The 10,000-nt window shown below is 50.7% G+C and overlaps 1 protein-coding gene across 4 annotated transcripts in view; it reads left to right on the top strand.

Annotated features, from left to right (window-relative positions):
• akt3a (v-akt murine thymoma viral oncogene homolog 3a) overlaps window positions 1-10,000 on the top strand; it is a 136,214-nt gene that overhangs the window by 109,243 nt on the left and 16,971 nt on the right. For all 4 annotated transcript variants that reach the window (XM_042066599.1, XM_042066602.1, XM_042066601.1 and 1 more), the window contains 2 exons: window positions 2,523-2,645; window positions 6,743-6,871. In XM_042066599.1, the coding sequence (XP_041922533.1) occupies window positions 2,523-2,645; window positions 6,743-6,871 (252 nt within the window). The remainder of the gene's footprint in view (window positions 1-2,522; window positions 2,646-6,742; window positions 6,872-10,000) is intronic.

Below are 10,000 nucleotides of genomic sequence, written 5' to 3'. Positions count from 1 at the left end.
TCCGCTCTGGCTTCACAGCCTCTCCACACACACACAGCACCTAAAGATCTGCTCTGGCTTCACAGCCTTTTCACACAGCACCTAAAGATCTGCTCTGGCTTCACAGCCTTTTCACACAGCACCTAAAGATCTGCTCTGGCTTTACAGCTTCTCCACACGCACAGCATCTAAAGATCTGCTCTAGCTTCACAGCCTCTCCGCACAGCACCTAACTGTTGTGACTACTGTCTGCATAACAATGGAATGAAGATTAAATAACTGGAAATAATCAAAATGTTTTTTTAAAGAAATCTATTCAATATGGAGTCTGTTCTCTGTTATGGAGTTGTCTTCATAGTATAGTTGTATTAGACTTCACATGAAGTGTAGCTAAAAACACCCACACTCAACTCACTGTATTACACACACACACACACACACACACACACACACACACACACACACACACACACACACACACTTGGCTCACACACACAAACACTGGCTCTGCTAACAAAACCTCAGGCGTTGTTCAGAAGGAAATCACTCACATTCGCACCGAATATCGATTGCTATCTGTCTCTGGTGACAGTTATGGCAGCCTTCTCATTCTCTTGCGTATACACATGCAGATACAGGGAAACAGCCGAGTGTGTGTGTGTGTGTGTGTGTGTGTGTGTGTGTGTGTGTGTATGTGTGTGTGTGTGGTGAGGAGGGAGCCTAAGATTAAGGAGCTCATGTCTCCAAAAACTGAGATTCCTTTATCAGTAGAATTTTTAACTGTGGTGTGTTTGTGTGTGTGTGTGTGCGCATGCAAATATGTGTGTGTGTGTGTATGTGTGTGTGTGTGTGTGAGATTGTGAGGGGGGTGGGTCTTCTCATCTCATCTTCTTTCACAGTGTCTAAAGAGTCACCTGCGCCCCCCCTCTCTTGAGCCAGCACCCCTCCCTCCCCAAAACACTCCGACACCTTTCCTGTCGTCTGCCAGGCAGCCCCGTCTGTCCCTGTCCGTGGCCCCTGAAATCACTCAGCACCCCCCACACACACACACACACACACACACACACACACACACACACACACACAGAGGTAGGCATGCCACATCACTTCTGCCAGCATACTGATGAAGAAACACCTGTCCTCAACACACAGGCACACACCCGCGCCCACATGCACACACATACTCTCACATACACACACATGCATCACACAGACAAACTCTCTCTCTCTCTCTCTCTCTCTCTCTCTCTCTATCTCTCTCTCTCACACACACGCGCACAGACACACACACACACACACACATACACACACACACACACACACACACACACACACACACACTTATCTCATTGGGCGGCCCGTTAGCGTTCCCTGGGCGGTGCAGAGGTGTCAGTCCTGCAGGCGTTAATGGGGAGCATGCTGGCATCCACACGGCTCTGGGCTGGGAGGACCTCAAGGGGTCCTCACTCAGTTCCTCAGAGAGAGAGAGAGAGAGAGAGAGAGAGAGAGAGAGAGAGAGAGAGAGATATGAAGAGGAAGGGAAAGAGAAGTGGTATGGTGGGAGAAAGAAAGAGGCTGGAAGAGGAGGAGAGGAGAGGAGGAGAGGAGAGGAGGAGAGGAGAGGAGACTGAGAAAGGACACTGAAAGAAAGATAGAGGGAGGGAGATAAAGAGGTGGGGAGACAGGGGGAAAGGAGGAGAGGAGAGAGAGAGAGAGAGAGAGAGAGAGAGAGAGAGAGAGAGAAATAGAGGGAGATAAAGAGGTGGGGAGACAGGGGGAAAGAAGGAGAGAAAGGGATGAGATGAGTCAGGGAGACTGGGGAAATTCTCCTCTCCTCTCTTTCAAACAAGAAAGAGGAGAAAAAAAGAAAGGGTGATTGCTGAGGGAGCGGAGGAGAGAGAAGGAGAGGGGACAGAGGGAAAGAGAGCATGAAGCTGAGAAGGAAGAAGAGAAGGAGAGATGGAGAGAGGGATGAGGAAGAAAAAGAGAGACTTTGGGAGGGGAGGAGGGGTCTTGTGATGTGCTGTGAGTTCTCTATGGCCCCATCAGAGTCCTGTCTGCCTGCCTGTCTGCCTTTAACCAGATTGGTGTATTGATTAAACCGTTGATTTACTCTGGCCTCTCACCGGAATACGTGTGTGTGTGTGTGTGTGTGTGTGTGTGTGTGTGTGTGTGTGTGTGTGAGAGAGACAGAGTGTGTATGTATGTGTGTATGAGTGTGTGTGTGTGTGTGTGTGTGTGTGTGTGTGAGTGTGTGTGTGTGAGTGAAATGATGTGCCAGCTGCCGTCTGCATTCCGGTGGCCCAGGGTATCCTTAGAGAGCCCCCCCCACCCCACCACACACACACACACACACACACACACACACACACCCCTCCCCAGCAACTCCGGCACCATCTATCAACCCAGTATGGCTAGGGGAGGGCACGTTTGTGTTGTGTTAATTTCCTTCAATAAATCAGTAATTATTGCAATGCTGTCCCCGCCTGCTGCTTCCCTCCTATTTTCATCCCCCCCCCCCCCCCCCCCTCTTTATCCCGCAGCTGTTTTTCCATTTGTCGAGAGAACGTGTGTTCTCCGAGGAACGCACGCGATTCTACGGCGCTGAGATTGTCTCCGCTTTGGACTATCTGCACTCTGCCAAGATCGTGTACCGGGACCTGAAGGTAAACGACAGGAACGGAGGGAGGGGAGAGGAGGGGAGAGAGGAGAGGAGATGAGGGGAGAGGAGAGGAGAGGAGAGGAGAAGAGGAGGGGAGGGGAGGGGAGGGGAGGGGAGAGGAGAGGAGAGGAGAGGAGAGGAGAGGAGAGGAGAGGAGAGGAGAGGAGAGGAGAGGAGAGGAGGAGAGGAGAGGAGGGGAGAGGAGAAGAGGAGAGGAGGGGAGAGGAGAGGAGGGGAGAGGAGAGGAGAGGAGAGGAGAGGAGAGGAGAGGAGACGAGGAGAGGAGAGGAGGGGAGGGGAGAGGAGAGGAGAGGAGAGGAGAGGAGAGGAGAGGAGAGGAGAGGAGAGGAGGAGAGGAGAGGAGAGGAGGGGAGAGGAGAGGAGGGGAGAGGAGAGGAGAGGAGAGGAGAGGAGAAGAGGAGAGGAGAGGAGGGGAGGGGAGAGGAGAGGAGAGGAGAGGAGAGGAGAGGAGAGGAGGAGAGGAGAGGAGAGGAGAGGAGGGGAGAGGAGAGGAGCGGAGACCGAGGAGGTGAAATAAAAGGATTGGGGGGTGTTGTTGTTGGCTGGAAAGGAAGGTTAGGGGGTTGGTCCCCCCCATTATCTACTTAGAAAACCCCATGAGACAAGAGAGGCAACAGAAATGTAATTAAAATCCCCCCTCTACGCAACTCAACTTTTTATTTGGATCATGAAGCAACACTCATACAGCCATCCACACAGACACACGTTCTCTCTCTCTCTCTCTCTCTCTCTCTCTCACACACACACCCACACACACACACACACACACACACACACACACACACACACACACACACACACACACACACGAACAGACGCACATGAACACATCTTTTAAAAGTGAGGCGCCCAGATGTGTGTATGGAGTGTAGTGTTGGCTGTGCTGTGACGGAGGTCTGTGATTGGGTAAAGACAGAAAGATTTGGGCCCCAGCCGTGACACAACGGCTGGGGCACCTGCACCGTACGCCGGCGGTCCGGGTTCGATTCCCGCCCCGTGGTCCTTTCCGGATCCCAGCCCGAATCTCTCTCCCGCTCACTTCCTGTCACTCTCTACTATCCTGTCAATTAAAGGCATAAAAGGCCAAAAAAAACAGGAAAAAAAAGACAGAGAGACTCGGCCTGGTGGAGTCCACTGCTTTAAGCCGTGGAGACTCGTACGGCTCTCTTCCACAGCGTCTCTGACCTTATTGAGGTTAGGGTCGGTCTGCATCGGGACTGCGGAGAGCATTTACTGGACACAGGGATGGACTCAAAGGAAGATGATCGATCTTACACTCTAGCTTCCTTTCTTAATCCTCTTCTCCCATTCCCTTTCTCTCTCTCTCTCTCTCTCTCTCTCTCTTCTTTTCTCTCTCTCTACTCTGTCTATCTCCCCTATCTTCTCCCCTCTGCCTTCCTGTCTGTGACTTTCCCTCTCTTTATCAGTCATCATTCATCTCTTCACTCCTTTTCTCTTGTGTGCCTGACTTATACCCGCCTCTCTGTATAGATATTTATCTTTATTCATTTCTCTTGATCCCTCTCTCCACCCTAATTCATTTCATCATCTTTGGGGGCAGCCGTGGGACTTGTAACCGGAGGTTGCCGGTTCGAACCCTGACCAGTAGGCACGGGCTGAAGTGCCCTTGAGCAAGGCACCTTAAACCCTCACTGCTCCGCTGAGCGCCGCTGTTGATGCAGGCAGCTCACTGCGCCGGGGTTAGTGTGTGCTTCACCTCACTGTGTGTTCACTGTGTGCTGAGTGTGTTTCACTAATTCGCGGATTGGGATAAATGCAGAAACCCAAATTTCCCTCACAGGATCGAAGAGTATATACTTATACTTATATACTTATATAGGGATCAAAAGAGTATATATACTGATACTTATATAGGGATCAAAAGAGTATATACTTATACTTATATAGGGATCAAAAGAGTATATACTTATACTTATATAGGGATCAAAAGAGTATATACTTATACTTATATACTTATATAGGGATCAAAAGAGTATATACTTACTTACTCTTCTTTTTCTCTCCTTGATCTTTTACTCTCCTCCACTATCTTACCCCTACTGTGTTTCTTTCCCTTCCTCTCTACCGCTCTCCTATCTCTCTCTCTCTCTCTACTATCTGCCCCTCTATCTCTCTCTCTCTCTCTACTATCTGCCCCTCTCTCTCTCTCTCTACTATCTGCCCCCTTCCACCTGGAGACATGTGGTGATTCCATGTGTTCCAGATAATAAGAGTGAAGGAGCACCAAGTACATCTTCGTTTGGAGCTCCTGATCTATGTGAAGGCTCAGTGAAGGAGCTCCTGGTCTATGTGAAGGCTCAGTGAAGAGCTCCTGATCTATGTGAAGGCTCAGTGAAGGAGCTCCTGATCTATGTGAAGGCTCAGTGAAGGCTGCTTCGTTTGGAGCTCCTGATCTATGTGAAGGCTCAGTGAAGGAGCTCCTGATCTATGTGAAGGCTCAGTGAAGGAGCTCCTGATCTATGTGAAGGCTCAGTGAAGGCTGCTTCGTTTGGAGCTCCTGATCTATGTGAAGGCTCAGTGAAGGAGCTCCTGATCTATGTGAAGGCTCAGTGAAGGAGCTCCTGATCTATGTGAAGGCTCAGTGAAGGCTGCTTCGTTTGGAGCTCCTGATCTATGTGAAGGCTCAGTGAAGGCTGCTTCGTTTGAGCTCCTGATCTATGTGAAGGCTCAGTGAAGGCTGCTTCGTTTGGAGCTCCTGATCTATGTGAAGGCTCCGTGAAGGCTGCTTCATTTGGAGCTCCTGATCTATGTGAAGGCTCAGTGAAGGCTGCTTCATTTGGAGCTCCTGATCTATGTGAAGGCTCAGTGAAGGAGCTCCTGATCTATGTGAAGGCTCAGTGAAGGCTGCTTTGTTTGGAGCTCCTGATCTATGTGAAGGCTCAGTGAAGGAGCTCCTGATCTATGTGAAGGCTCAGTGAAGGCTGCTTCGTTTGGAGCTCCTGATCTATGTGAAGGCTCAGTGAAGGAGCTCCTGATCTATGTGAAGGCTCAGTGAAGGCTGCTTCGTTTGGAGCTCCTGATCTATGTGAAGGCTCAGTGAAGGCTGCTTCGTTTGGAGCTCCTGGTCTATGTGAAGGCTCAGTGAAGGCTGCTTCGTTTGGAGCTCCTGATCTATGTGAAGGCTCAGTGAAGGCTGCTTCGTTTGGAGCTCCTGATCTATGTGAAGGCTCATTGAAGGCTGCTTCGTTTGGAGCTCCTGATCTATGTGAAGGCTCAGTGAAGGCTGCTTCGTTTGGAGCTCCTGATCTATGTGAAGGCTCAGTGAAGGCTGCTTCGTTTGGAGCTCCTGATCTATGTGAAGGCTCAGTGAAGGCTGCTTTGTTTGGAGCTCCTGGTCTACAGTATGTGAAGGCTGCTTCATTTGGGGCTCCTGATCTACAGTATGTGAAGGCTGCTTCATTTGGAGCTCCTGATCTATGTGAAGGCTGCTTTATTTGGAGCTCCTGATCTATGTGAAGGCTGCTTCATTTGAAGCTCCTGATCTATGTGAAGGCTGCTGTATTTGGAGCTCCTGGTCTATGTGAAGGCTCAGTGAAGGCTGCTTCGTTTGGAGCTCCTGATCTATGTGAAGGCTGCTGTATTTGGAGCTCCTGGTCTATGTGAAGGCTCAGTGAAGGCTGCTTCATTTGGGGCTCCTGGTCTATGTGAAAGCTCAGTGAAAGCTGCTTTTTGAATGATATTGTTTTTTTTTTTTTGCCTTCGGATTTTTGCGGTTCGGATAGATAGGACAGTGAAGAGTGACCAGAAGCGAGTGGTAGGGAGGGGTCAGGAAATGACCGCTTCGGATTCGAACCCGGGTCCTCATGGGCACTTGGACCCGGAAGTAGTGCTGACAATGCAGCCATGGGCGCCACAGCGCCCCCTAGTGAAGTAGTGCTGACAATGCAGCCACGTGCGCCACAGCGCCCCCTAGTGAAGTAGTGCTGACAATGCAGCCACGTGAGCCACAGCGCCCCCCAGTGAAGTAGTGCTGACAATGCAGCCACGTGAGCCACAGCGCCCCCCAGTGAAGGCTGATTTAAATGTCAAATGTCTCTCTCCGTCTGTGTTGCCCTGCAGTTGGAGAACCTGATGCTGGATAAAGATGGCCACATTAAGATCACAGACTTCGGACTCTGCAAGGAAGGCATCACCGAGGCCGCCACCATGAAGACCTTCTGCGGAACACCCGAGTACCTGGCACCTGAGGTGTGTGTGTGTGTGTGTGTTCATATATGAGTGTGTGTGTGTTCATGTTCATGTGTTCGTATGTTTGTGTGTGCGTGTGTGTGTGTGAGAGAGTGTGTGGGATTAGTTGTGCGTGTGAGTAATAAAAATACTTGAATACAAATACATACTTGAAAAGATGAATGCAGAAACTATAGGCTGAAACTGTAGTCTCCTCATAGTGATCAGATTTGAGGCGTTTTGCTTCAGTTATGGGAGCCGCCACAACAACAAAAAAACAGTTCAGCTGTCAAAACTGACATCCTAATTTGGAGTTGAAATCCACCCAAGAATCACAGATTACTTCAATACATTTTTTTCCTCTTCCATATTCTATCACAGATGGAAAGATAAATAAAATCCACATAACATACTCTCTGTCATGAACATACTGAAAAGGATCACACACACACACACACACACACACTCACGCACATACACTCACGCACACACACTCACACACACACACTCACGCACATACACTCACGCACACACACTCACGCACACATACACACACACACACACACACACGCACACATACACGCACACACACTCACGCACACACACAAACACACACACACACACACACACACACACACACACACACACACACACACACACACACACACACACATATACATATATATATATATCAGGGTTGTGCAAAATTCCAGAATTGAATTGAAACTGGCTCTTAAATTCCAATTCAATTCTTGAATTTCACTTGCATTTCAATTGAGGTAGCAAACAGGAAGCAGAATTGCAATTCGAATTATGCACAACCCTGATATAACCCTATAATATAATATAATATTAATAATAATAAGGAGTCTTATCATTATGAAATATATGGGGATTTTCTCAGTACTGCAAGAATTGTAACATGAAATGGATCCGCATACAGTCAGAAGCAGTGGACCGAGGTCATTATTAATCCTGCCCACTGTATGAGAGCAGAAGGTCTCAAGCCTTTTGAATTTAAATAGCAACATTCCTGCACACAGAGATGCTGTACACACACACACACACACGCACATGCACACACACACACACACACACACACACACACACACACAGCCCAACCAGTCAAAGCCGAAGCCCAGCCACATCACTGCACCACACCACTCTGGAATACATATTTATGAAGAGGAGAGAGGAGGGAGAGAAAGAGAAAGAGAGAGAGAGAGAGAGAGAGAGAGAGAGCGAGAGAGCGAGAGAGCGAGAGAGCGAGAGAGCGAGAGAGAGAGAGAGAGAGAGAGAGAGAGAGAGAGAGAGAGAGAGAGAGAGAGAGAGAGAGAGAGAGAGAGAGTTTGGAGGTGTCTGGTGGGTGTTTCGAGGGGGAATGGATACCCCTAAAAAAGCAGAATTTGGCACTGCTGTGTGTGTGTGTGTGTGTGTGTGTGTGTGTGTGTGTGTGTGTGTCCCTGCACAGCCCTCTGTGGCGTGCCAGGAGATGATTTGAGTGTTGGTTATTTTTCACAAGAGTGTGTGATTGCTGCAGAAAGTCCATGCTAAATAGAGGCAGATGGTGGCAGATGGGGGAGGTGGAGGAAGGTGGCTGGAGATCTACAGCACCACACAGGGACAGAGATAACACAGCACCGCACCACACCACACACCGCACCACACCACACACCGCACCACACCACACACACCACACACCGCACACCGCACCGCACCGCACCGCACACACCACACACCGCACCACACCACACCACACACCGCACCACACACACCACACCACACACTGCACCACACCACACCACACACCGCACCACACACACCACACCGCACCACACAGGGACAGAAATAACACAGCACCGCACCGCACCGCACCACACACACCACACACCGCACCACACACACCACACACCGCACCGCACCACACACACCACACCACACACTGCACAGGGACAGAAATAACACAGCACCGCACCGCACCGCACCACACACACCACACACCGCACCACACACACCACACACCGCACCGCACCACACACACCACACCACACACTGCACAGGGACAGAAATAACACAGCACCGCACCGCACCGCACCACACACACCACACACCGCACCACACACACCACACACCGCACCGCACCACACACACCACACCACACACTGCACAGGGACAGAAATAACACAGCACCGCACCGCACCACACACACCACACACCGCACCACACACACCACACCACACACACCACACCACACACTGCACCACACCACACACACCACACCACACAGGGACAGAAATAACACAGCACCGCACCGCACCACACACACCACACACCGCACCACACACACCACACCACACACACCACACCACACACTGCACCACACCACACACACTGCATCACACTGCATCACACACACCACACCACACCACACAGGGACAGAAATAACACAGCGCACCGCATCGCACCACACACACTGCATCACACACACCACACACACCACACACCACACACCACACCACACCACACAGGGACAGAAATAACACAGCGCACCGCACCACACCACACACACACCACACACTGCACCACACACACCACACCACACCACACACACCACACACACCACACCACACAGGGACAGAAATAACACAGCGCACCGCACCGCACCACACACACCACACCACACCACACACACCACACCACACAGGGACAGAAATAACACAGCGCACCGCACCGCACCACACACACCACACACACCACACCACACACACCACACCACACAGGGACAGAAATAACACAGCGCACCGCACCGCACCACACACACCACACACCGCACCACACACACCACACCACACACACCACACCACACACTGCACCACACCACACACACTGCATCACACTGCATCACACACACCACACCACACCACACAGGGACAGAAATAACACAGCGCACCGCATCGCACCACACACACTGCATCACACACACCACACACACCACACACCACACACCACACCACACCACACAGGGACAGAAATAACACAGCGCACCGCACCACACCACACACACACCACACACTGCACCACACACACCACACCACACCACACACACCACACACACCACACCACACAGGGACAGAAATAACACAGCGCACC

The sequence above is a fragment of the Alosa sapidissima genome, chromosome 16 (genome assembly GCF_018492685.1).
Source record: "Alosa sapidissima isolate fAloSap1 chromosome 16, fAloSap1.pri, whole genome shotgun sequence".
Taxonomy (NCBI): domain Eukaryota; kingdom Metazoa; phylum Chordata; class Actinopteri; order Clupeiformes; family Clupeidae; genus Alosa; species Alosa sapidissima.
The sequence above is the reverse complement of the archived record's forward strand: the minus strand, read 5'-3'. Positions and strand labels throughout refer to the sequence as shown.